General features: G+C 60.5%; 1 protein-coding gene across 1 annotated transcript; it reads right to left on the bottom strand.

Annotated features, from left to right (window-relative positions):
• Positions 1-1,353: 1,353 nt before the first annotated feature.
• On the bottom strand, positions 1,354-27,171 carry KCP (kielin cysteine rich BMP regulator). Its single transcript, XM_054726052.1, has 40 exons — positions 27,093-27,171; positions 24,724-24,890; positions 23,969-24,158; positions 23,824-23,900; positions 23,128-23,212; positions 20,192-20,274; positions 19,866-19,959; positions 18,971-19,053; positions 16,341-16,434; positions 16,131-16,210; positions 15,961-16,054; positions 15,536-15,621; positions 15,381-15,462; positions 15,004-15,156; positions 14,810-14,916; positions 14,641-14,734; positions 13,805-13,978; positions 13,598-13,680; positions 13,349-13,448; positions 13,066-13,254; positions 12,649-12,819; positions 10,954-11,130; positions 9,888-9,973; positions 9,542-9,632; positions 9,336-9,418; positions 9,140-9,233; positions 8,265-8,438; positions 7,949-8,031; positions 7,271-7,391; positions 6,301-6,380; positions 6,007-6,106; positions 5,503-5,591; positions 5,063-5,165; positions 4,827-4,969; positions 4,388-4,560; positions 4,193-4,304; positions 3,996-4,097; positions 2,696-2,867; positions 1,924-2,223; positions 1,354-1,791 (listed from the first exon to the last, which is right to left on the bottom strand). The coding sequence occupies exons 1-40, from the start codon at positions 27,169-27,171 to the stop codon at positions 1,514-1,516; spliced, it is 4,926 nt and encodes a 1,641-aa protein (XP_054582027.1). The 3' UTR covers positions 1,354-1,513.

Genomic DNA, 27,171 nt, shown 5'->3' with positions numbered 1-27,171 from the left:
AATGTCCCATACTGTGACCTCTCCTCGCAGCAACTTGCTGACGTAGGTGCTATCATTCTCATCCCCGTTTCACAGGTCAGAACTCTGGGCCCCAGAAGTGAGCTGCCCTAACTAACAGGTGGCGCTGTCTCCCTCATCCGGAGATGATGGCAGAGATACACAGGCTCCGGAAAACATGGCCCCTGAGTGTGAGCCAGCACAGGCAGGACAACGGGACAGGCAGGACAACGGGACAGGCAGGACAACGGGACAGGCAGGACAACGGGGCAGGCAGGACAACGGGACAGGCAGGACAATGGCGGCTGCTTCCCTAGCGCTGGCTCCAAGCTGTCCCCGTGCAGAGCGCTATTGATGGGTCTTTCTGCTTGTTCCCTGCAATACGTCAGATGAGGACACAGCCTGCATAAGCTATGACTAGGGGAGGGAATGAAGACACGAGATGCTGCGATCCTCGCCGTCTCTGCTGCTGCTCTAACCACTCCACGAGGGAAGGGAGGCCACGGAGCAGCCTCGGCAGAAGCCGCTGAGCAAGCAGCCAGGTGATCTCAATCCAGCCCAACACTCGCCCCTCCTCCTGTCGGAATATTAGGGACCCAGCAATGAGAGCAGGGTCCCCTTGAGATTTTAGCCAAGATCCCGAACACACCAAGGTCATATAGCCAGTAGGAGGTAAAGAGGATTCAAGATAGAGTTCACTTTAAAAAGGTATTTTTCTTTTCAGAGAAATCGAGTTTTTCTATTTCAAAGCCCATGTTCTCTCCCCTGCAAGGATGTCTTCAGAAATTGCACGTGTGTCCCCTGCCCACAGGCCCGTCAGGGTGGGTGTGGCTGTGGATGCACACAGGTGTGCACGCTTGTGGGGGGGGGTCTGTGCACTTGTATCTGTGTCTGTGTTTCATCACGGTCCTGGTCCCCACTCCAGGCACAGGGTCCCTCTCTCACCAGCTCTCAGCGTGGCCCAGGAGGCCCCTGAGCACTTGGTGTCCCCAAACCAAGAGGAAACAGGATGCCACGTGGGGGCTGAGCATCTTTTCCGTGCACTTCAGCCCCTGCAGGGTTCCACATGGATCCACAGAGGGTGCCCCATCGGGGCCACAGGCCATGCCCGCTACCTGTAAACTCCGGCTGGGACCACTGCAGGGCAGCACCAGGGTGTGGCTGGCGGGGGCGGCCCAGGGATGCAGGCACGGGAGTGAGCAAGGTCCAGAGCTGAATCCCCACAGCTGCCACCCCTCTGACTCTGGGGACACTGACTTCTGGCCCCCACGTCCCAAGCAGCCCATGTCGCCACCCCGGCACCAGTAGGAAGCGCACACACACACACACACACACATACACAAGGCAGCCTTAGGGCAGGCCCCGAGTTTACTGCTTCTGACTCAACACGGCTGGTTTTTTGTGGGACAGGGGCCCAGGCCCCAGTGCCAGGGCAGGGCACTCTCGCTGAAGCTCGGGCCAGGGTGGGCGCTGCTCTCCAAGGAGAGACTTCTGGTCTGATGAGTCCCGGTCGGTGTCATCCTGGGTCAAGGGTCCCCCGGGCCTCCTGGCTGGGGCTGAGTAGATCTCGGGGTGGCTGGTCCCCCGTGAGCAGGACTGGGGGGCAGGCCTCGGGTGGGATACAGTGGGCTTCGTGCTCCACCAGGCCTGCGGGGCACTGACAGCCAGGAACACAGGGCCTCACACAGTCGGCAGAAAGCTCCCCCAGGGGGACGTGCAGGTTGAAGCAGGTGCGGGGACAGGGTGGGCCGCACTCATCGAACACGAAGCCACGGTCCAGGGGACAGCCCACCACTGCAGGCAGAGGGGAAGGCAGGGCTCCAGTCACCCTGCTCACCCCGTGCAGCCCCCCTGTACCTCCCCCATCCGGATCTGGCCCTCTGTACCACGCCCTTCCCCATGCCACACTGGGCGATGCTGGCTCACCACAGAGCGTCGGGCCCCGCCAGGCGGGCGTCGCCCCCGCCTGGCGACAGTGGCTGGCATAGGCTTCCAGGGCATCACAGAGGCAGGTGTCAGCCGCGGAGCCAGGGCCACAGGCACACAGGTCGTAAACACAGGCGGCAAAGAAGGGCTCCGGCGGCACCACCGCGTGGCAGCGACTGAACGGGGAGGACTTCAGCACCCCGCACCGGGCATTGGCCTCACGCCTGGCTCGATAGCCTGCTGCTCGGCACGGATGCCCCTCTCGGCCCTTGGAACAGGGCCGCCCGGGTCCCGGCCCCTCTGGGACCTACGTGGGGAAAGTGGCCCTGGCGTGACAGCATCCTTGGGCAGCTGGCCTTTGCCTGCCGTTCTTCAGAGCATTTTCCACCCAATGTTTTGTTTTAGCTTCAAAAACCTCCTTACAAGAACAGCAAAGGAAGCGTGAGCTACTTTCCTTTTGTCCCCATTTTGGGGACAAACCAAGGCCCAGAGCAGGCAAGTAACTTGTTCAAGGTCACACAGCCCGGGAGTAGCAAAGCAGGGCTTGGGGAGTCAGATGATGCGGCCTCTTTCAACAGGCCTTCCTGCCTCCTCCAGCTCCGTGACAGGCAAGACGCTCCCAGCCAGCCTCAAAGTCCCAAAGCCGTCTTGTGTCCACCCTGCTCCCCGTTTCCACACCAAAGGGCTGCTCTGAGACTCATGCTCCACTGTGCCGTCTCCAGCCGTGTGAGAGAGAGGGCGCCCCGACCCCCCAGGCCCCAGGCCCCTGTACCACTCACCTGCCAGCTATTCCCAAAGGCAGCCTCAGTGGGTAGGAGCAGCCCCTCGGGGCCCTGCAGATCATCCTGGGCAAAGCCATTGAAGTTCCCACAGAGCCCACAGATCTGGCCCCGGTAGGAGCCAGGCACGCGCACCTCCACCCGGGACTGCCCGTCCCACAGCACCTGTGTGGAGAGGCTGGGACTGGAGGGCGGAAACACAAGCCCAAGATCCGCCCTGGCGCACACGCTGTGTCAGCACGCCCCCTGCTGTAGGAGGGAGGCTCTCCACGGGGACACGGCCCTGGCCCAGGCCCAGGCCCTGCGGGCACAGACTGCGGGCAGCATCCCTGAACGGGGCCCCCAGGTGAAATGCAACCACTTCCGGAGATGCACCGCCCCGTGGGTGCTCAGGCCTCACGGAGGACAAGACGCAATTAGTGTTTGGATCGCAAGTGCAGACAAGTCCTATTCTAGGAGTTTACAAATTGTGCTTCTTGCTGGATGCGGGGGAGTGCCCTACTCTTTGGCATGGGAGTTGGAAGGACTCCCCAAACCACCGAGGTCCTAGGAATCCTTGCCCGGTTTTACCGATGAGGAAACCGGCCCACGGAGGACGGGTACAGGCCCAGGGCCCAGGGTGTGGATGGCGGAGCCAAGATTAGGAACCAGGCTCAGAATGTTGGAGAGTGGGAATTTCTGAGCATGCTTCCAAGGAGGCCATGGACTCTGCCCCAGATAGAGATGTCACTGCTGACACCAGGCCAGGCCTTGAGATACGGTCTCATGGCCCCTTCCCAGCACGTAGGCCTTCTTTCATAGAACACTGTCAGCTTTCTGGAGACCAGGATGACCCTGTGAATAACATGGTCGTCATTGGCATGATCCTGACGTTGCTTGGGAAAAACTGTTTTGTCTTGGGTTACTTGTTCTGTAAAAACCGGATGTGGTTAATGTGCTTAAAAGCGGTCCTACACAAAGGGTCGCTGCTGCTCTCTGGTCTCCCTGCGTGGAGAATGGCAGAGCAGTCGCCGGGTCGTCCGGCCACCCGGCTAATAAAGGCTCCCTAAATTTTAATTTGGTCTGGGCTCCAGTGGTCATTCACTCGCATCCGCTCCACAACAAGAACTCCTGTCACTGCACCCGGAGGTCTCTGACCCTGCTCCCTCTTCTCCCCTCAGAATCCAGCAGGACTCTCTCACCTCCGTGAGGCCCGGAAAGTAGTGGGTAACCCCCACGCCCTCCACACACAGACACGGAAGCCTGAGCAGCCCCAGGCCCCTCCGTCCCCCAGCACCCATGGCCCGGCCGCACCTGGAGCCCCGGCTGGGTGTGCAGGATCACGGTGCCTCCCCGCAGCTCGGCGTACAGCAGCGGCTCCTGCAGGAAGGGCAGGGCCACGGGGCGCCCGTCCACCTGGAGGAGAGGGAGGGCGGGAGGAGGGGCGACGTCGGGACGGAGGAGTGGACGGCGGCGCGGGGCTGCCCTTCCCGGCCCTCTGCTCGCCTCACCGTGACCGCCCCGCCCGGCAGCAGCCGCACGGCCACCTCTCCCAGCAGCACCGCCACCTCCTGGGTCCAGGCCACACCGCTCCGGCCCCGGTCACTGTTGGTCACGTGCACACTGGGTGCGAGAGGCCGGGTGCAGGGGTCAGCAGGAGAGGGTGTGGGGCGGGGGGGGGGGGGGAGGCAGAGGGGGCTGCGCACCTGAAGTTGCCTCCGCGGCAGTGCTGGGCCAGCACGTAGCGGCAGCTGCCCTGAAAGTGCAGCAGGCGGCCGTCGAAGGTGCGGTAGTGGGGGTCTCCGAAGGCCATGCAGGAAGCCGGCCGCGGCAGGCAGCGGGGGCAGCAGCTGCCGGGGTTCAGGGCGGGAGCCTCGTCCTGGCCTCCGCCCGGGACAGAGTCAGACACGCGGTCCCGGCGGAGCCCCACGCGGAGCCTCTGAGGGCCGGAGCGGGCTCAGGGCACCGCCTCGTGGTCGCTCCGGGAACTGCAGGGCCCTGCGCCGCGCCTCCCCGACCACCGCCCCCCCCCCCAGCTCCGGGACCGTGGCCCAGCCAGGTTCCCCCTTCCCTGCACCAGGGTGGCGCTGCCACGTGCACACTCCGCCCCCCCCCCCGCCCCCCCGCCCTAGGCCGGGCACTCACAGGGCCACAGGAGAGCGGCGGGCAGCGCTGACTCTGGCAGCGCACGGTGCCGGCCACGCAGGAGCACCTGGTGCAGGGGTCCACGGCCCAGCTTTCCCCGGAGGCCACCTCTCGGCCCTGGTGCTCACATGACTGGGCGGGAGCTGAGGGAACTTGGGGGTGGGGGGGTCAGGGGTCAGCTGCCCCTCCCTCACACTGGGTCTCGGTGCTGCTCCCTCCATCACCCTGGCCCGCACCTTGGCATCGTTCACAGCACCTGCCAGTGTCTCGAACCTTCACCCAGCCATGTGGGCAGGAGAGGGCCTGGCACTCCTCATGGTGGCACTCCACGCGGCCTCGCTGAGGACAGAGGCCACTGCTCTAGGGACTTTCCATAGGCCCTGAGGTCCCTGGTCACACTTCTGGGGGCCATCTGGCTCCGTTCTGAGGCAGCAGCCCCTTCTCCCGGGAGCTGCTCCAGAAGAACAACCACTTCCTGTTCACGTGGGGCCTGAAGTCCAGCCCTCAGCTCCGTGCCCAGACAGGGATGCCTCTGCCCCCTCTCACCCAGAGGGGGCGCCCTTTCCTAATTACCTCAAAGACACCCGCCTCCCGCCCCCCATATGCATTGGCCCAGTGTCCTGAGGCTCCCCTCTTCTATCAGGCCCTCCACCCCCACTCCTCAGCCCCAGCTCACATGGCAGGTACAAGCAATGCAGGCGTTGCTGGGGTCCCGCCAGCTCTCTCCATCTGCCACTCTCCGGCCCTCGGCCTCCACCACACATTCTGATGAGAAAGGAGGCTGGGGAGCACTGTCCTTCCAGCTGCATCCCTCCTCCCTGGAGCTCACCCTGAAGGCCCACAGCAGGGGTGCCCACCACCCACTCAGCACCCTGCTGGTGTTGGTTTCTTCAACCACATGCAGGGGGCCTACTAAGGGCAGGCCCTGCACAGGGCCTGAGAGGTGGAAAGGGTTCTGGAAGCCTAAAGAGCCACAGGCCGGAGCCCTCCTCGGGGCTGGCTGCCCGCTGGGCAGTGCAATACCCTCCCAGGGGCCTGTGGTACTGAGCCCACCGACAGGCCTCAGGCCAGGCCTCGAGAATCCAGCCTTCATTCTCTGCCTCCCTCTGCCTCATGGGTCTCTCCTCCACCCCAATGAATAAGCCCTCCATTTCGACAAAAGAACGAAGCCAGCATTTACCCCGGCACACAGGGCAGCAGCCCCCAGGGGGGGTATGGCGCTCTGATGGGGGACAGCTGAGCTCAGGACAGGCCTGGTGAATGCAGAGCCAGGTCAGGTCCTATGAAAGGGCATGAGAACACCATGGGTAGAGAATGGCAGGGAGGGAGCAGGCTCTTAGTGGAATGTGACATTCGGGACAAGTGGGCGAATGCCGGGATGAGTGGGAATCCCCGAGCTCCTGCAGGAGATTCAGCCACAGCCCACAGGGGAGGCTCTTGGAGCTCTGGGAATCCCCAAGGCCGGAGGGCTCACCTGGCACTGGCAGGTGTAGCAGGGGTCCAGCGGGGCCAGCTCAGACCCCAGCAGGCCCTCCGTGCAGTTACTCAAGGCCTCTGTGTAGACAAGAACGCAAAGTGAGGGTAAAAAGGGGGGTGGGAGCAAGGGATGTAAGCCCAGATGATGGGACTTACCCACTCTGTCCTCAGACCCATATCCCCAGCACCTTGACTCCAGGAAGGATAAATCCTTTCCCGCTGGTTCGGCAGAGAAAAGTTTGGACTTTTCAAGAGGCACTTTGCTAGGCTACGGGGAGGGGGGGGTGGAGCTGGAAACTGACCAAGTGTGGCTGCCTTAGCCTGAGGTCCCTCAGGACCACACGCCGCGCTGCCTGCTCCCCATCCCGCTCCCTTCACACTGCCTGGCTAAAACGGCATAAGAAAGCACAGAGCCAGGTACCCCCGGTTCCAACTCTCAGTGTCTGTGCCATTGTAGGCAGATCAATCAACCACTCGGAACCTCAGTTTCTTCATCTGTAAAAAGGGAATAAAAATAATACCTACTTCACTGGTAACTGTGAAAATTAAATGAGATACTGCTTATTAAAATCACCAAACAGTGCATGGCATGCAGTGGGTGTTTAATAAGTGTTAGTCTTTTTCTCTTTTCCTAAAGCACAAGTGCTGACAGGAATGGCTGTCCCCATCTCTGTAGCTGGGCCACTCACTGCCCCTCTTGACCTGACATCATTGCCCTCAAAAGCCAGCAGCTGGCACAACTGCCACCCACAGCACCACCTGCTGGGAAAAATGAGTCACTGCCAGCTTCCCCGGTTCCCCTTGGGGTGGTGCAAGCCTCCCCGCCGGGCAAGGGCTTCTAGCACAGTCCTCTGGACTCAGGAAAGGTGTGGGGCTGGGACTGTGGCAGAGAGCTGGCTGGCACTTCCAGGGTCCGTCAGGGGGTGGCAGCCCTGCCCTCTCTTATCTACCCTCTATCGGTGACTCACTGGCACAGGTGGGGCAGCAGTGCTGAGGCCCTGGGGGCAGGAGCTGGCTGGCCGGGCAGCCCACCAGGCTGGGACACTGCCGTCGGTGACAGCGAAGGCTGGGAGGCCCCTCAGGCTGCAGCTGCAACAGGAATGAGTGAGCAAGGGCTGGGCCCCAGACCAGGGAGCAGAGCCACCCTCTTCCCCTGGAGCCCAGACCCCTCCGTGTGCCTGCAGCACCTCCTCAACAGCCCCCAGCCTGGCTCCTCACCCCTCATCCCCAGCGATGATTTCCCTTTTGCTTTCCAGTCATTGGGCCTGAACCTTCTGTGACCTTTGCCCCTCCTGCACTCTCATGCCACCCTCTTCCCAACCCCACTGCCTGATCTCTGCACCTATGATGTCACTGCCTGCTCCCCATTAATGGAGAGTCTCAGTGGCCCCAACCGCTTCCCAGGTGTCTCTTCGCTCACCCTATTCACACCCACTCTACACTCCTGCCGGGAGGGCCTGCCCACTGCCTCCCCACACTCGGCACCGGGGCCATGGAGCCTCGGCTAACCGCAGACCGCTGGGCCCTGCTGGCTCTTCGCCCCAAGCCCTGCCTCACCTCCTGTCTCTGACCCTCATAGTGCCTGCTGCCCGCAGTGTCCAGGCTGCCCCCATGGTGCCCCACCCCTCAGCACGGCCCTCACCCACCTCACAGATGCACACTTCACAGGGGTCTGCCCCAGGCTGGAAGCTGTCCCCTGGCTCATACTTCCGGCCCTCGTGCTCACAGTCTTGGGGGTGGGGTAAGAGCAGAATAGGACCAGGGAGCCTTCAGGCTGGCGGCAATGCCAGGAGTGGCGTTCTCTGTCCCCCAGGGACCCCAGCCCCCAGGATTTGGGTGTGTGCAAAAATGGGAGCCACTTCTGGAAAGGCTTGTCTCTGCCGCCCCACCCCGTGCCAAGGCAGGGAGATGCTGACCAGGCACTACCTCCCTGCCACCCACCCCAGCCCGGGCTCCCAGTACCAGAGCATCGAGGGCAGCAGTCCCTGGGCCCCTGGCGGGGATGGGCACAGGAGCTGACGCACTGGACTCGGGCACAGGTGACAACGCCCTCGTGGCACATGCAGGAGGAGCAGGGGCTGTCCGGAGGCTCCCAGCTACTGCCTTCAGGGTGCTCCTCCCCGTGGGCCAGGCAGCCTGTGCCAGGTGGGCAGAGGTGACTCTGAGTCTGGGCTCTGTACGCCCCCGATGGCCCAGAGGGCCTGGGGTCTGGCACGGGAGGGGATCTGCAGGGAGGAGGTGGGGAGGTGGCCTGGCAGAACTGCTGTCTGCGGTGGAGGGAAGACACTGGGCTGGGCTCAGAACTCCTGGGCTCTCATCCCTGGCACATCTGCTCGCTTGCTAGACCAAAGGCCAGGCAGCAGGCACTGCCTGTTGTAGCCCAGCATCAGCACCAGCACCTGGCATGCAGCAGGCATCTAATACATGCATGCAGCATGAGTGAAAGGCTCCATCACTAACCATGTTACCAAGGTAACTCAGTCTCTCCAAGCCTTAGACTCCATAGCTGCTAATTAGGATTTCCTCTGTGCTGCCCACCTCCCAGGGAGATGCTGTCATGGTTCTGGAATCTATGCCATGCTGGGCACAGGGCAGGGCAGAAAGGCTCCTATTCAGACAGCCTGGAAGCAAAGGTGGTCTCTGCCACCTACCAGTTCTATGACCAGGGCCAGGTAAGAAGAGCTGAAGGAGGACAGGGGTGAAGTCTCAAGGACTGAGGTGTGGGTGGGCAGGGAGGTGGGAAGACAGGAGGGGAGCTTGAGGGAAAGGAGGTGGGGCAGATGGAGGCGCACTGGGCCCAGGGGCAGAAGCAAGGGCAGCCCCACCGGCGGGCACACCTCTGCAGCGAGGGCAGCAGCTCCCCTGCTCGGTGACCTGGAGTGGGCAGGACAGGGGTGGGCACCGCAGCCGCGCACAGCTGACGTGGCCGGCCTGCAGGAGATGCTGGGTCAGTGACTTCTCCCTGGGCTGGGTGCCCCAGAGGCAGTGTGCCCAGCCAGCGCCCCAGCCCCCTCGGCCGCCTCCCTGCCGTACCTGACAGCGACACCGCTCGCAGCTGCCCGTGGGCCCCTCAAACTCCTCCCCATCCTGGTGCTCCCGGCCCTGAGAGAAGCACCCTGTGGGCGACATGCTTCCTGGTGGGACGCTGTGCCACCTCGCCCTGTCCCACCTCGGGCCTGGCGGAGGGCAAGGAGGAGGGCAGGGCGGGGCCCGGGGCCTGGGTGTGGGGAGGAGCTCACTGTGGCACACAGGGCAGAAGCAGGGGCCTGGAGAGGGGTGAGGGCAGAGGGCTGGTGGGCATGGCTTCTTCCGGCAGTGCATGGAGCCTTCCTGGGGAGAGAGATCGATCACTGCCACTTCCTGATCCCCACGTCATCACACCCTCAACCCAGGCTACACTGCCCCACGATGGCCCCCATGAGCCTGCCAGGCCCAACCTCCTGGCGTGGCCCGGGGGCCTGAATCCAGTCCTGTCCCACTTGTCACAGGCAGAGGTGCCCCGTGAGACTGGGGTGGAAGAAACAACCCGGGCCAGAAAGGAGCGTCAGCGATGACGGTTCCCGAGTTCCCAAGGGGCCACCTCACCTGGCAGGTGCAGAGGGAGCAGGTGGGGTCCAGTGGGTCAGGAAGGGTCTCTCCTAGGGCAGCAGGGACCCCATGATAGAGGCATCCTGGCAGAGCAGGGAAGGCAATGGAAGAGCTGCTGTCAACAGACCCGTCTCCTGCCTCACACTCACACTCACACTCACACTCACATGCTCTCACACACACGTACTCATACATATACGTACTCACATACGTACACTTACACATGTATTCACATACCCGCTCACACTCATGTACTCACACTAACATATACACTCACAATACACATACACTTACACTCATACTTTCACACACACACACTCTCACATATACACTCACACATGTACACACACATACACTCACACAATACACTTCTTACACACGTACTCACTCATATACTCTCACACACTCACATACATGCTTACACGCATACACATACACTCACACTCATACTTTCACACACACACTCTCTCAAATACACTCACACACGTACACACTCTCACACACACACATACACACACACGCACACACAGCCGGCCTGGGGACCTCTCAAAGCTTGGGGGTCTGAGCGGGAGAGCGGGTGGCTGGGAAGGGGGTGGAGGAAAGGCCTCACCAGGCTGGGAGTGGTGAGCTTGGCATGCGGGGAGGCAGTGGAGCTTGGAGGTGGGGCCACAGGCGGCTGAGAATGTTCTGTCTTTGCGTGGGAAAAGGACGGGAGGGACGGGCACACCTGGAGAGCAAGGTGAGTGATGGGCTGGGCTCCCGAGGCACCCAGGGGCAGGGGGAGCCGTTGAATAGTTTTGAGTCTCGTGATGTGCTGTTCTAGGAAGGCAGCAGACAATGTAAGAGCAGAAAGGCCGGGAAGCACGGGGACCAGTTATGTGGTGAGCCCAGCATCAGTGAGCGGTGACAGCAGGACAGAGAGGATGCGGACAGTGTGAGGCGGGTGACGGAAACGCAGGCGGTGGGTCTGGGGGGGGGGGGGGGGGGGCTGTCTCAGGACTCTGGGCTGCTGAAGACCAGAAGGGGGGCGGAAGGGCAGGCGGAAGGGCAGGCGTTGCCCTACCCTGGCAGGTGGGGCAGCAGTGCCCAGATGGGATGAGAGGGTGGCTGCAGCCCGGAGGCTCACAGGGTCTGCGGCCGCAGGTCACAAAGCCGTCCAGGCAGGTACACAGGTTGCAGGGCTGTCGGGGATCTGGGAACTCCTGGCCGCTCAGGTAGGACTCCCCGAGATACTCACAGCCTTGAAGAGGGGACAGGGAGCGGCAGGGTGGGGTCAGGAAGGGGTGAGAGGACAGGGTCACCAGCTATGAGCTTGCCCCTGGCCTGAGTCCAAGGCCTGAGACGTGGCCATGGTGGGGAGGAGGCCTCCACCCAGGCTGATGGACAAAGAAGTGGAGAGCTGGGGGGAGAGTCGGACTGGCCAAAGGGCAAACTTTCTCCCGTTCACCTGCAGAAAGATCTCCCTGTCCGATCTATAGGGCAAACCCACACAGAATCTGCCCCTGGGGTTGGATACCCAGCAGGCCATTGCCCGGCCAGAGGCACCATTTTTTCCAACCTGACCTTAGAGCTGGGAGATGCTTGAGATGCCTTAGGTGGCCTGGACCCGAGGCATCCCCTTCCCAATGCTCTTTCAAGCCCTCTGATCAAGCAAGGAGGGGGCCAGGGCCCAGGGGGCAGGCAGCTTGCCCCGAGCGGCTGACACGTTCTGACCTTTTTGAAAAAGAAGGCACTTTGGGCGATAATGACCTGTCCGTGTGAGCTCATCAACTGTAACCAATGTACCACCCTGGTGGGGGCCCTGATAGTGAAGGGGGGCTGTGCCTGGGGGGGGGGCAGGGGATATATGGGAAGAATCTGCACCTTCCTTTTAATTTTGCTGTGAATCTAAAAATTTTCTTTAAAAGGAAAAGTCAGTAAAAATGAGGAAAAGGGGGTGAGTCTCAGGCTCAAAGCCTTAGAAGGCAAAAGTATCTGACTTGAATTTAATATTTGATTTTTAATGGTATTCATTTTAATGGTAATATTCTACTCCTTGCAAATCTAGTTTTCCATTTACAGTATGATATAAAGGTTCCTTTCTAAATAAATTTCAATTTAAAATTTCAATTTGAAGAAAAATACTAAATAAATAAAGTTACAGGTGGTAGAGGGTATGTAGAAACAACTGCGAAGATAATAAACAAGCGTGACCGAAGACTGGGGAGCGGGTCTTGTTCAACTCTCTCTCTTTTTTCACAGGAGTTAAGATTAGGCCCAGAGTCACACTTAAAAGTGGTTAAGATGGCCCTGACTGGTGTGGCTCAGTGGACAGAGCATCGGCCTGCGGACTGAAGGGTCCCAGGTTCGATCCCGGTCAGGGGCGTGTACCTTGGTTGCGGGCACGTCCCCTGTGGGGAGTGTGCAGGAGGCAGCTGAATCGATGTTTCTCTCTCATCGATGCTTCTGACTCTCTGTCCCTCTCCCTTCCTCTCTGTAAAAAAATCAATAAAATATATATTTTTAAAAATGGATAAGATGGTAAATTTTATGTTATGTGTTTTTTTAAACGTTGAAAAATATTAGGCTCAGAGAGGTTATGTAACTTGTCCAAGGTCACACAGCCAAATAGCATCAGAGGCAGGAGAAAATCCAGGCTTTAGTCCAGTGCTTTTTTTTTCTCTTAGTGTAATAAGAATCGGGGCCCTCTCTAGGGCGGTAAGGATGACTCTGACGCAGCCCTCCCGCCTCCCCCACCCCCACGTCCCCTGCCCCTCACCATCGCAGGCAGGGCAGCAGTCACCCCTGGCAGGGAACGGACACTGGGCAGGGGCACAGGCCCTGGGCTCGCAGCTGACGCTGCCCTCCAGGCAGAGGCAGACGTGGCACGGGACTGTGGGCGAAGGGAAGCGCTCCCCACTGGCAAACTCCTTCCCCTCATACAGGCAGCCTAGGGCAGGGACAGGGCAGGGCTCGGGGGCTGTGGTGGCTGTCCACCGGGCCCAGCACCCCCCAGGCACTGCCTCCCCACATTCTGAGAGGGGAGGGCCAGGCCGGGAGGAGGGGGACGCGGGGTGGCGCCAAGTCTGGGGCTGGAGAAAGGCGGACGAGCCCTCAGAGGGTGACCACCAGGGGGAGGCTCCGCACCGAGTTGGAGGAAGCGGGTGGCCGGGGCGCTGCGGGGCCAGGGCGTTACCGTCACAGGAGGGGCAGCAGGGCCCCTGGCGGGGGTGGGCGCAGGGTGCGGGCGGGCAAGGCAGCCGCTGGCAGGACACGGAGCCGTCCAGGCAGAGGCAGCGGTGGCAGGGCTCCCCCGGCAGGAAGAAGTGCTCTCGGTGGCGCGCGGGGTCCAAGCCCCCAGGCCTCGGACAGCCGGAGGGGGCGGCTGAGGCCAGACAGCGTGCATCACAGGGCGCCCAGGGAGAGGCTGCACCGCACCCCAGCCCCGGGGGGGCGGGAGGAGCGCCCCGGGGTGCAGCTCTTACCTGGGCACTGCGGGCAGCACGCCCGGGGCAGCAGGACCGGCTCTGCACAGGGCGGCGGCGGGCAGCGGCGGGCCAGGCACTGCACGCTGCCGCTCTGCACGGACAGAGGGACACGGCGGCAGGGTTAGTGCTGGAGGCAGAGCTGACCTCCACCCCTTCCCAGCCCACGGCGCTGGACGGCCCCTGGCCTCCCCTCGTCCCACCCCTGCTCCCCTGACTCCTCCCACCAGGTGGCGGACTCACCAGACAGTGACACAGGCGGCAGGGGTCAGAGGGGTGGGGGAAGTCTGCTCCGTGGGGGTACTCTTTCCCACCAAAGGCACAGCCTGGGGGAGGGGGCAGCTATAGGCCTGGGAGAGGCCCTACTTGCCCAGGTCATGCCCTCCCAGCCCCAAATGCCCAGAGACGGGGCCAAACCATCCCAGGAGACCCCCCTTCCTGTCCGCTCACCATTGCAGTTGCTCCGGCAGCAGGGACCAGGCAGCGGGTGGGAACAGGCGGGCTCGGGGCAGGCCCGAGGCTGGCAGCGGGCGTGGCCTTCCTGACACCAGCACTCCTGGCAGGGGTCTCGGGGGTGGGAGAAGCGCTGGCCGTGCACAAACACTTGGTTCTCCAGGATACAGTCTGGGCAGGGGCGGGAGGAATGGGGGCGGAGACTGAAGGTGCAGGAGCAGGCAGACAGCTCCTCTCCCCTTGGGGCTCAGAGCTGCGGTGCAAGTGGCACTTGGGGCCCCCTTAGAGGGAGAGGAGAGGGCTGTCCCCATCGAGGGAGAGGAGGGGGCTGTGATGCAGGAAAGGGTGTCTCTCTGAGCGCACACGTGTGTGTACTAGTATGTGTGCGTGTGTGCACACACGCGTGTGTGCAGTCCTTGCACCTGCAGGCACATGTGTGTGCCTGGAGGGTGAACAGCGGAAGGGCTCCTGAGTGACACACGCCCTAGCACACGCTCCATGGGGCGGGGGCGGGGCACACTGCGTTCCAGCAGCCAGTCTCCCTCATGGCACATCCAAACATGTGTTGCATGAACGTGGTGTGTTACACAGGCAGAGAGACAAATACGTCTGAGTGGTGTGGGGCTGGAAGGGGAAACGTAGGATGGGAAGAAGGGTGATATGGTGACACGAAGGAGAAACAAGTCTCCCTCCCACCCAGCCCTGTGCGTTCCAAGCTTCGCCAGACGGAACATTGAGAAGGCCGTGGCTTTCCAAGGGAACTGCTGTGCCCGGGGGCGGGGGGGGGGGCAGGCCTGGGTCCCCCGAGCCAGACAGGTCCAGTGAGCACGTACCTGGGCACCTGGGGCAGCACTGGCCCGGTCCACTCTGGGGCCTGGCGCATGTTGTGGGTGGACAGTCGACCAAGGAGCACCTCACGGTCCCGTCCTGGGAGGAGGGGAGAGGGCAGTGGGGGTCAGCCCTGGGAGGGGCTCAGAGGGCAGCAGCAAGCCTGGGGGGTACCTCGCATCGGCAGGCGTGGCAGGGGCTGTCTGCGTCCGTGAAGTTCTGCCCGTTGGCATACACTTGGCCGTGGTAGGTGCAGCTCTCACAGCTGGGGCAGCAGGCACCTGGGCGGGCAGATGGGTCAGAGCCCAGCTGATCAGGGCGGGCGGGCAAAGCAGGGGGTGGAAGGCAGATCAGCGCGGGGCACTCACCAGGTGTCTGGGTGGGGTGCTGGCAGGGGGCCGGGGAGCAGAGCACAGCCCCGCACACGGGCACCCCACCTTGACAGGAGCAGGCTGTGCAGGGCTCACCGTCAGGCTCCCACTGGACGCCCTCAGCAAACTCCTCTCCACCGAGCACACAGGCTACAGCAAGGGGGCTGTCACCATGGCAACCCAGACCCCTCCACCCACCCCTCCCCTTCCCAGGACCCCAGCTTTACCGCCCCCACAGCCTCCTCTGAATATACGCTGGAAGGGTTGGTGGCCTTAGCAATGCCCCCCTTACTTGAAGGAACACCCCTCCACCTCCAGCCACTGAAGCAGCGCCCCTTTGCAGCTGTTTCTCCCCTCCCCCCACACACACACACCTGAGCACAGCTGGGGAACAGAGTCTGGCAGGGTGCAAGGGGCGACCGGGCACTCCTGCTCCTCACAAGAGACCTCGCCGGCCTAGGAGGGGGGACACTGGGTGAGAGGCCCTCAGGAGGAGGCAGGTCGGGGCGTGAGGCAGGGGACGGCCTACCTGGCAGGAGCAGCGCAAGCAGCGGCCGCTCTCTTGGAGCCGGAAGGTCTCCTGGCTCTGATAGTGGTGTCCCTGGTACTCACAGCCTGGACAGGAGGGTGGGGACGGGGGACAGGGCTGGAGGCTGACGGGGAAGCCTCCCTCCCCGTGACATCCACCTCCCACCCTGATGAGGACGGCCACCTTCAGGGGTCCCTGCCAGCCCCCACCCCCAGGAGCCAGGGCCCCACCTCAGTGCCCACGTGCCACCTGAAGGTGAGAACTAGTCCCTCTGGGTGGGGACAGGAGCTTCGTTTCATACAGGATTTCCTCTGGCCTTGAACTCCAGGGGGCTTCCTGTAGCCCAAGGCCGCATCCGCACCCACGCGCCAAGGACTCCCTCTGGCCAGTGCCCGCCCCTCCCCCGGTGACGGCCCCCCACTCACCGGCACAGACGGGGCAGCACTGCCCGGGCAGCCGGCCTGGGTATCTGCAGGGCGCAGCTGGGCAGGGCAGAGGCTCGCACTGGACACTCCCGTTCTGACAACAGGGCCCGGTCAGCATCGGGGAGGCAGGCCCGGGAGCCAGGCCCTCCCTGCGGGGCGGCCACACTCACGGCGCAGCGGCAGTGCGCGCAGGGGTCCCCGGAGCCCACCGGCTCCCCGCTGCGGTACTCCCGCCCGTTCAGGAAACAGCCTGTTGGGGAGAGGGGGCCTTAGACCCTCCTCAGGGGTCCCCCGCTGCCCCAAGTCCTGGCCTTCGTGGGAGACGGAGCCTGGCCGTCAATCAGCTTTGGAGCCCCTCCAGGCTTCACCCACGGACTCACCATCGCACACGGGGCAGCAGGTGCCCGGGAGGGGCCGGGCAGGGTACGGGCACAGGCTGGAGCATTCTCGCTGGCGGCACTGGATTTGGCCCTCCTGGTGGGGGCAGGGGATGAGGCCATCGGAGCTCAGCCACGAGGCAGAAACAGCATTTGCGCCCCAGCTATCCACTCACTAGACGTTGTTATGAGTGGAGTTGTGTCCCACACAGACACAAATTCACCTATTGAAGTCCTACCCTCCATCGCCCCGCACCTCAGAAGGCGACCTTATTTGGAAATGGGCTGCTGTAGAGGTAAAGAGTTTAGGTGAGGTCATGCTAGAGTGGGGTGGCTCCTAATCCAGGGCCTGGTGTCCTTGTAGAAAGGGGAAATTTGGACACACACACACACACACACACACACACACGGGAAGCAGCATGTGAAGATGAAGGCAGAAGCCTGGGAACACCAAGCTTCCAGCCAACCACCGGGAGCCGGGGGAGAGGCCGGAGCACACTCTCCCTCACAGCCCTCAGCAGGGACCCACCCTGACAACACCGTGATCTCAAACCTCCCGCCTCCAGAATCACGAGAAAACACATTTCTGTTGGTTAAGCCACTCGTTTGCGGAACTTTGTAATGACAGCCCTAGGACAGTAATATCGATGTATAACCTATCTTGCTACTTAAGTCCTCTGTGACTGAGTTTATTCATCTGGAAAAAAAAGAGACACTCTGGCCGGTCGCTCAATGGTTAGAGCATCGGCCCTCAGACTGAAGGGCCCAGGGTTTGACTCCTGGTCAAGGTACATACCTTGGTTGCAGATCGATACCCGGGGCACGTGTGGGAGGTGACCAATCAATGTCTCTCTCTCACATTGATGTTTCTCTCTCTCTCACCCCCCCTCCTCCCTTCCCTCCACTCTTTCTAAAAAATAATCAATTGAAAAAATATCCTTGGGTGAGAATATAAAATAAAAACAGAGAGACAATAATATTCCTCTCCTCATAGCCCTGTTATGGGCATGAGGTGAGGTGTCTGGTGTGGCATCAAACCTCTGGAAGGGGGCAGTTACCAAACAGCAGCTGCTGCTACTCCCCCTGGACCATCCCTGGAGTTCACGCCCACATAGACCATCCCTGGAGTTCATGCCCACATAGACCATCCCTGGAGTTCACGCGCACATAGACCATCCCTGGAGTTCAAGCCCACATAGACCATCCCTGGAGTTCATGCCCACATAGACCATCCCTGGAGTTCATGCCCACATAGACCATCCCTGGAGTTCACGCCCACATAGACCATCCCTGGAGTTCCTGCCCACACCTGGACTCACTGCCTCTAGCACCATTAGTGTCTGGGCAGCTAGTGACTCTTCTCACAGGTGTGTGCGGGGCCAGCGTGAACAGGGAGGGGAAGCACATGGTCGTAGAGGGGTCCATGGCCTTCACAATGGATCCCTTAGTCCTCGGCAGGCTGTTGCTCTGTGGCTGGCTGCAGGCCCCATGAAACAGCCTTCCTCAGCAGGCACCTGCCTGAACAGTAGGTCTCGGGTCCCCACCTTCCTCCCCCAGGTTCTGCCCGGATGTTCCCTGCACCTGGTGTCTCATCCGGCTGGGCTGCTGGAAGTCCAAGATCAAGGTACCAGCAGTTGGCGAGAACCTGCTTTCTGGATCATAGATGGCTGTTTTCTTATTTTATTTCTTTTTCTTTTTTAAAAAATTTCTTTATTGATTAAGGTATTACATATTTGTCCTCACCCCCCCATTAATCCCCCTTGTCCTCACCTTGCAGCAGGGGGTGCTGAAGCTCTAAGGGCCTGATCCCTTTCCCTTAGGACCTAAGCACCTCCCAGAGGCCCCACCTCCTAATACCATCACCTTGGAGGTTAGGATTTCAGCATAAAATGGGGGGGTGGGGGGTGTCTCAAACATTCAGCCCATACCCCCTGGAGTGTCTTTCCCCATTTCTCCCTGCTTAAATCCTACTCACCCTTTAAGACCCAGGTGAACACCACCCCTCCATGAAGATTTTCTAGAGCTGTGCTGCCCAATAGGAATATAACACAAGCCACATATGTCACTTTAAACTCTCTGGTTGTCACATTTCAAAAAAATAGAAACAGGTGGAACTAAATTTTAATGTTCCACTCAACCCAATATATCCCAAATGTTATTTTAACATGTAATCAGCGCAGCGTATGACGAGATCGCTTACAATCCTTTCTCTCGGACTACGTCTTTAAGCTGGTGTGTATTTTATACGGAAAGCCCATCTCAGATCTGATGGCCACATTTCAAGGGCTCAGTGGCCACATGCAGTTGTGGCAACTGATGAGACCTCGAAGTTCTAGACGCCTCAGATCCATCTGCGTCCCTCCCTCCCTGGCTTGTACCACCTGCCACACCCTGCCCGGCCTCACTCCGGTAGCTGCGAGCTCCTTGAGTTCAGTTCACACACCCATGCTGCACACCCGCTCTGCTCAGAGCTGGGCATGCAGACGGGCACGACCGCGCCCAGGATCAGGCCCTCTCCACCCCTGGCCCCGCACAGTGCCTTTGGGATGTGCTCAGTGGAATGAGGGAATGAATATGGTGGGCCTGGGGGAGCGGAGGGGTGGGGAAAGCCGGGGAGCAGAGTCAGGGCTCACCAGGCACTGGCAGATGCGGCAGGGGTCTCCAGGTGCAGTCCATTCTTGGCCATGCTCCCGGCGAGAGCCACCTTCTGTGCAGCCTGGGGCTGGGGGGAGATGGGCAGAGAGGAGGCCCGATGGGAGCCAGCCTGGACCCCAGTTTCAGTCTGCCACCCCCTCCTCTGAGCCCAGACTAGACCAGGCCATGCCTCTGCCTACACCTCTTGGTGGCTGCCAGCGTCCCAGCTGGGTAAGGCCACGCTCCCAGCCTGCCTTCCATGCTTTCCAGGACCCAGCGTGGCCACGCCCACCTCCCCCACCTCTCCGTGGGAGGTTTGTCTGCTTGCACCTTCCCACTTAACATCCACCGAACTCACTCTTGGGTGTCTGTCCCAAGCCTCTGCTCCAGCTGCCCTCTCTTCCTGGGATGACCTCTGCTTATCCCACCCTTCACCTAGCCCACTGCTCTTTATCCTTAAGGTTCACTCAGGACGCTTGCCCTCCTGTGCCCACGCTGGGCTAGGTCTCCTCCCTCTGAGCTTCCATGGTCCTGGTGCCTGCTTTGGGGACAGTATTGGTGTGTGACTCAGGGTCACCCTCCAGTGGTCTGCCTCAAGGGCCCACCCCGGTCTTAGGTGCACACAGTAGATAATAGTCAACATTATTAAGGCAGCATATCATTACCCACACCTCACAGATGGGGAACTGAGGCACAGAGCAACTCACTCAGAGGCCACAACCACAACGTGGCAAGGACAGAGTCTGAGCTCAGGACCCGCTCCAGAGCGGGCGTGGCCAGGCGTCACTCTCCCACTGACCGGACCCCCAGGTCCGAGCCAGCAGGGTGGGCTCTGAGTGAAGAAATGACGTGACAGCCCTGCCTGGAGCCGCCTAGGGAAGAGCCAGGGCTCACCTTGGCAGGCCGGGCAGCAGTGGCCAGGCCTCAGGACTGGCTCAGGGCAGGGGCTGGCCGGGCACTTCATGGGCACACAGCGAACCAGGCTCCTCTGTAATGTACCAACAGCTGTAAAGCCTCCGGGTCTGGCTCCCAGAGAGAGCACGGCAGGCAGGTGTGGGCACCCTTGGGAGGTGGGCACAGGTCAGGCAGAGAGTGAAGGGCCCCGGAATACATGTGAGGCTGGGAGCAGGGGACCTCCCAGGAGGAGCAGGGGACCTCCCAGGAGGAGCAGGGGGCCTCCCAGGAGGAACAGGGCCTGGGCAGAGGGTGCAGGGACTCACCAGGCAGGAGCACTGGAGACAAGGGTTGGAGCTAGACAGGAAGCTGGCCCCCTCCTCGTAAAGCTGCCCCTCGTACTCACAGCCTGGTGGGGGGGGAGTGCCAGGATGACAGGCTGGTCAGGTGAGAGTGGGGTGGGTGGGAAGGCATGACCCCAATAGGTACCGGACCCTCGGGGGCTGGGGGTGGAGGGGCAGGCAGGGTGGGAGGTCACCTGGCCGGCAGACGGGGCAGCATTCTCCAGGTGGGGTGTAGCTCTCCAGGCAGTTGAGCTCTGGGCACGAGGGCCCCTGGCACCGCACGGTCCCTGCCTGCGGGGCAGACACTGAGCCCTCCCGCCCTCTCCACTGCAGGTTACTGGGAGTTACTCCGCTGGCCTGGCAGGCCTAGCGGGCTCCGGGCCTCGATGCCTGGGTGGCAGCAGCAGCCCTGTCAGGCCCCAGGTTGGGCGTGGCGCTGCCAGGCCTGGGGGTTACCAGCAGAGCAGCAGGGACCTGGGTGGTGGGTGGTGGGTGGGGCCAGGCTCTGATTCCCTTACCTGGCAGGTGCAGGTGACACAGGGCTCAGGTTGCCACGTTTCCCCAGCCCTGCGACCGTCAGGGCAGCCTACAAAACCAAGGCAGGTCCCCAAGTAAGAGACCCAGAGGCTGGCAAAAGCACCCCATGACAAGGGAGCACCATTCAGAGATGGGCAGAGAGGTTGGTATTTACTACCACTGTCCAGGAGATGGCAGTAAAGTGTCTGACTCTAACCTAATCAGTAGATTTCCATTACTTACAGCAGATGGAAGTGTTGAGGAAGGGGTGCCTTTAAAAAAAAAGTGTTGTTTTTTTTGAATTTTTTTTTTTTTCTTAGAGAGAGGAAGGGGTAGGGAGAGGGAGAGAACATCGATCGGTTGCCTCCTGTATGCACCACAACTAGGAATCAAACCCAAAATCTGGCACGTGCCCTGACCAGGAATCGAACTGGCGACCTCTTGGTGCATGGGACCACGCTCAACCAACTGAGCCACACCGGCCAGGGCAGGGTGCCTTTTTAAAAACAATTTCCACCGAAGACATAACATGGGCTAGCAGTGGCTGAGGCGCCACTTCTCCAGGCTGTGTGTGCACGTGTCTGGTTTTATTTGCGATCCATCAACTCCAACGTCATTCCTCATATCCCACCAAGACTCCTGGGCTACATTTCCAGACCTCACTGCTTCCTGAGCCCCTGTCTCCCCTTTCCCACTGCCAGCTGAGATTCTTCCCGGGGCAGAGTAGAGATGCTCCATTAAATTTGAATTCCAGATTGTGGATTTTAAAAAGTGGCGGGGGGTGGCGGGGGGGGGGGCTTCTATGGAAAGTAACCTCACGGGGTGATCTGATCAGGAATTCCTAACTGGGCAGAGCATGCTGGGTAGTAGTGCCCAGGCATATAATTTCTTAGTAAAAAACATGTATTTTTTCTTTTTTTTTTTTGAGGGGGGGAGGCAGGGGGTATCTTTGCTTTTATTGTGCAACTAGGTTAACACACCTTTGAAATAAGCCAAAACCACCCTCAAGTGAGCACATAATCTTAACTATTTTGTAATCCAATTCTTGCCTTGCTTTCTCCAACCTTCCTTATCTTCCCTCCTTCACTTCAAATGTACTGAAGAAGCTGCAAATCTGTTATTCTCCAGAACATTTGAGATCTTGCTCCTCGGCTTATGTCATCAGTTTGGCTCAAATAAACTCTTATGAAAACTATTTATGTGTTTGGATGTTTCTTGTGTTGACAAGATAAACAACTCATACTTGTTTAGTGTAAGTATGCTCCACATTGCATACTTCCACTCAGAAAGTATGGCTGGCTTATCTGAAATGCGAATCTAACAGGGCATCCTGTCTTTTTATTTGCTAAATCCGACAACCCGGGCTCCCTGATCACGAGCCGGCAACAAGCCCAGCAGCATTGCTTCCGCTTCCTCCCGGCTCTCTTCATCTCGCTGGCACCTCTGCCCTCCTACTCCACTACTTCCTCCTTTTCCACTGGCCCATGGGATCCAGCCCGTCACCAGCTCCTGCCCGTCCTTTAGAAACACCCCTCCTTCTGCAGCCCACAGCCACCCCTGACGCCGCTTGAATAGTCCCCTAACTGGTCACTCTGCACCTAGCATAATACCAGATGAATACTCCTAAAACACCTCTTTGAACATGCCACACTCTGGCTCTTCAACTCTCCGTGGCTCCCTATTGCCCACAGAATAAAGTTCAAACTGCATGGCTTACAGCAGTCCGTTCCCACTGGCCTTTCCAAACTGATTTCCTGCATTTCCCCCCCCCTCCCCCCCGATCTTGTGTCCAGAGGACCCTGCAGCACTGTCTCTTTCTGGTGACATCCCATTTTCCCTTGAAGATCTAGCTCAGACAACCCATTGGCACCTGGTCTGGGTAGGATTCCCCTGCCAATTACTGCCTTTCTACACCTCCTTTTAATCTGTTCATTGGATTTTTTTTTTTTTTTACCTTTATTGATGTTAGAGAGAGAGGCAGAGGGAGGGAGAGAGAGAGAAACATCATTTGTTGTTCCACTTATTTATGTATTCATTTGTTGATTCTTGTATGTGCCCTGACTGGGGATCAAACCCACAACCTTGGCATATGGGGACCACTGGTGGTCTGTGAGGTCCAAAAGGTTGGCGACCGCTGCTCTAACCAACTGAGCTACCCAGCCAGGGCGTGTTCATTGGATCTTGTATCTTCTCAGTGAGACCAGAAGCTCCCAGAGGGCAGTTTTAGACCCAGGCCGCAGTCAGTATTTTGCTGACTTGCTTCAGTTCTGAACTCCTCTAGCCCCTGCCAGCATGCGTGGGCAGGCACCCTCTGGGCACGTACCAGGTGGCAGATGGCAGACCATGGCCCCGGGGCCCCAGAATAAGTTTGGGAAGTGGGGCTGGGGCTGGCAGAGGCTGACCTGGCTCACAGTGTGGGCAGCATGCTCCTGGCTCCGGACAGGGTCCCCTGGGGCATGGCTTCTGGGTGCAGGTGATGGCTCCTTCCTGTGGGGAGGCAGACTGGTGGTGCACCGGCATCAGAAGCCTGGAGGGTAGGGCCTCCAGAACCGACCCCTCACTGCCCCCCCCCAAGGCTGGGATATGCCAGAGGAGCAAGAGGCTGAGTCTGCTCAAGGGTCATGGGCGACTCCTGGTCCAAGGGCAGAAAAGAGACATCCTACCCCCAACCCCATCATTTCCCTGATCCCAGAAATCATCTCTCCCAGGTGCCACCAAATTCCCAGGGTGGAGAGATCCTAGGAAGGGGACCAAGGCCTTCCTCAATGAAAGAGTGAGGGACAACAGGAAGCAGGTGAGGGAGAACAGGTGGGTAGGTGACAAGGGCAGATGGACGAGCCGGGACAGTGAGAGTCCACAGGAGAGGGTGATGTAGGAAGCCAGGCACCATCATTCTCTTTGCCCTCCATGCCCCTGTTTGCCACAGGGGCCTGGGGGTCTCCTCCATGTGCATGGGGGTTGAGCCCCAGGAGGCAAAACTACTCAGAATCAGCTGAGGGCCACCAGTGGCCAGGCTTGGGGGTAGGGACAGGCAGCTAAGGGAGGCAGACAGGTAAAGGGGGCAGGTAGGGGACATTCAGGTGGGCCCTGGAACTCACCAGGCAGTGGCAGGTGGTGCAGGCGTCGGGGGAGAAGGTCTCCCCATTGCCATAGGCCTGACCATCGTGGCTGCAGCCTGAGAAGGAGACAGTGCTGTCACTCAGGCCCCGCGGTGGTGCAACAGGCAGATGGGATGGCACTCACCGTGGCACGGGGGCAGGCCAGGCTTGGGGTCACAGAGCGCGGCCCCACCCCGGCAGACGCAGGCCGTGCAGGCGTCAGGCTCCCAGCGAGCCCCCTCCGGCCAGGCCCGCCCCAGCGCCCAGCACTGGGGAGAAGCCGGGCGGCATTCACACGACTCCAGCTGCCTCACCCTCTCCTGCAGGTCCTTGTTCTGGAGCAAAGAGTTGGGGGGTTGGAGGTGCTGGCTCAGCTTCCCCCACAGATTTGTGGGTTGTGGAAACTGAGGCAGCATGAGAAGGAAACCTGACAGTTCCCGGGTAGACGTGGGTCCCCTTCCTGTCAGTCAGCATCCAGCTCAAACCGTCACAGTTCTCATGACCGGGGGTCTGGATAGGACCCCAGGGGAGCATGGGGCCCCAGGCTTCTCCTTTGGACAGAGGCGAGCCAATCCTCCCACTCCAGCAAATAAAGTCCTTTATTCATTCAAAAATCTTTCCTGATGATGCCTTATAGGTGCTCTATAATGTTTGCAAATACATGGAAGAATATGAAAGTCTGGGTTGACAAAACAGATACCCTGGAGGTTCTTCATTTTCATGAAAGAAATGATATTAAGAACTGTTCAGATAAGAATCTCTCCATGTGCATTTAAAACAAAACTATTTTAGGGTCCCTTCGTGCCGCCTCCCCCCAAGCCCAACTCTTCTCTCCTTCCCTCCCACTACAGGCCTGCCCTACCCCACGCACAGAGCACACAGGCCCCGCCTCAATGGTACCTGCTCTCTGAGCTGTGCCACCTCTGCCTCCAGCCTTTTCAGTGACTCCTGCAGAGGGCGCCACTGCTCCTGGGAGGCCCCCGCGGGGTCTGAGGAGCAGGCTGGGGCCTGCTGCTGGGAGTCATGGATGTCAGCAAGCCCCAGGGACTCCCTGGAGACAGCGCCACCTGAAGGCAGAGAATCCAGGATGGGCCTATGGGTGAGGGGCTAGCAAGGTCCTGGGTTCTGTCTTCCCAATGATGTGCCCCTCCCCTGTCCACCTGCCACCCATCATCCATGGAAGCAGACAGGGTCTGTGAGGCTGCCAGAGTGAAAATGTGGAGGGGAGGAGGAGGAGGGAGCCCTGCGTGGACAAAGGTGGCCCAGACCAGCTTTCCCCGGGGACCAGCCCCAGGGATGCTGGGCCTCTGGGGGCACAGGGAGCATCTCGACCAGAGTCTCCCTGCACGTCAGGGTGATTTATCCTCACTTGGGCCAGGGACGTGGCCAGGGGCAGCCCGGAGCTGAATGCCATGCTGGGAGGCCCAGAAGCTGGCACAGCTGAAGTGCAGGAGGGGGAGACAGACGTGTGAGAGGCGGCTGCTTGAAGGTGCCCGGGCTCTGGTGTGAGCGAACCCTGCCAGCCGCCTGCTGTCAGAAAGGCGCCGCTCCTGGAGACTGTGTGTGTGTGTGTGTGTGTGTGTGTGTGTGTGTGTGTGTGTGTGTGTTGGGGCGGGGGGATGCTGCAACTCCGCTCTCTGTTCCCACCTCGAAGACTGGCCACAGTGTCCAGGCTGTGACCGAGGGGCCTGGGGACCCCACATGGGGCAGGGTGGGTCCCAGAGGGTGAGACTAGGTTGCATTCCCCGAAGGGTTTGGGGAAGCTACTGGCAGGGCCCCCACTAGCTTGCAAGGCGCTGGGTCAAATGAAGACAGCTGTCCCTGGTTCTAGGGGACATTATGTTGAGGGAAAGGGGGACCTCTGAGTTCAGACCTAGGCTTGGGTCCCTCTCCTGCAGGCAGGAAAAGAAAAGCCGGGGCAGGGGGCAAGCTAACTCCACAAACAGACCACGGACCTCCAGGTGGGGTGGGCAGGGCCCAGAGGGGCTGGGGGAGGAGCTGGGAGGGTCTTTCCCGCAGAAGCAGCTCATTCGTGGCTAGAAGGGTTTCTCTCACGGACACTAGTGAGGCAGGGGACCAACGTCACCCACTCTCCCACCACCCCACTGCTGTCACCAAGGGGGGTTGGAGATTCTCGTCCAAAACCCAAGTTGTCTGCTTTCTTCCAAACCTGCATGGCCTGGGTTCCTGGCTTGGTTAATGCCACCCTACCTACTCGGAAATCTGGGGCTCAGCTCCCCACTGCTGCCCCTCCCCCACACCCCCTCGTCTCTGGTCCCACCCAGTCGCCCCCCAGCCCACCCCCCCATTCCCCACCCCCTCCTCTGCTCTCCCTCTGTCTCTACAAGAAGACGGAAGGCAGAGTCCGCCCGCCTCCAGCCGCTCCCCTTTCCTGGCACAGCCTTTCTAAACCACACGCCTGGAGGTTCCCAGCAGCAGGTCCGAAGGTGACCTTTCCCAAGTGCCACCCCCCTTTTCAGCCGCCCTGCTACCCCTCACACCCAGGGTTCTAACAGCCCAACCAAGGTGGGCACCCAAACCTCTTGTGCGTGCTGCCCCCTCCCTGCGCAGGTCACCTGGAACGGTCCTCTGCCCCGGCTCCTGTACCGGCTGCCTTCCTGGCCAGCCCGTGAAGGACGTCCAGGGTCCAAGGACGGGGTCTCAGCATCTTCCACCCTCCACCCCAGCTTGACTCCCATCCCGCATGATCCTCCTCCAGACCTGCTTAAGCAGGAACAATTAGAGGGTCAGGGAGCGGCTGGGGGTCCCCTGGAACCAGGGAAGACAGGGCAGTCCTGTGCCTGGAGAGGCCCACAGAAAGGGCGCCTGAGGACTGCACAAAGCCCAGCTGCTCCCCACGGAGCCGTCCTCAGTTCCCCTCTCTGATCCCTCTTTTCCCGCCTGTCCCGCTGGGGGAGAGCCAGACTCAGCAATTCAAAGTCAGCTCCCACAGCGGGCCTCTTTTTTCCTCTTTCTCAAGACAAATAATTAACTTCAGACTCCCAGATTCCAGGGCAGCCTCTCCCCCACTGCTGCCTGCAGGAATTCCTCCCGAGGCCATAGCAGGAAGCCCCCTCCCTCTCCGGGACCCCACATCCCGGCCTCCCAGCTCCCCGGTCTCTGTCTCCCAGCTCCCCCACCACGCTGGCTCCTCCAGCCCCAGGCAGGGCCGGGAGAGGCAGCTGCCGCCCCAGCTCCTTCCCTTCGACTGGTCTGAGCAAGGACGGGTCCAGCCTGGCGGACCCCAAGCCCTTGCCTCCCCGACTTACCTCTGCCCACCCCCTGGGTCCGCGCCAGGCTCAGGAGCTGGAGGAGGAGGAGCTGCAGAGCGGCCCCCAACCCAGCCAT

This window comes from Eptesicus fuscus, chromosome 14 (genome assembly GCF_027574615.1).
Source record: "Eptesicus fuscus isolate TK198812 chromosome 14, DD_ASM_mEF_20220401, whole genome shotgun sequence".
Classification (NCBI taxonomy): domain Eukaryota; kingdom Metazoa; phylum Chordata; class Mammalia; order Chiroptera; family Vespertilionidae; genus Eptesicus; species Eptesicus fuscus.
The sequence above is the reverse complement of the archived record's forward strand: the minus strand, read 5'-3'. Positions and strand labels throughout refer to the sequence as shown.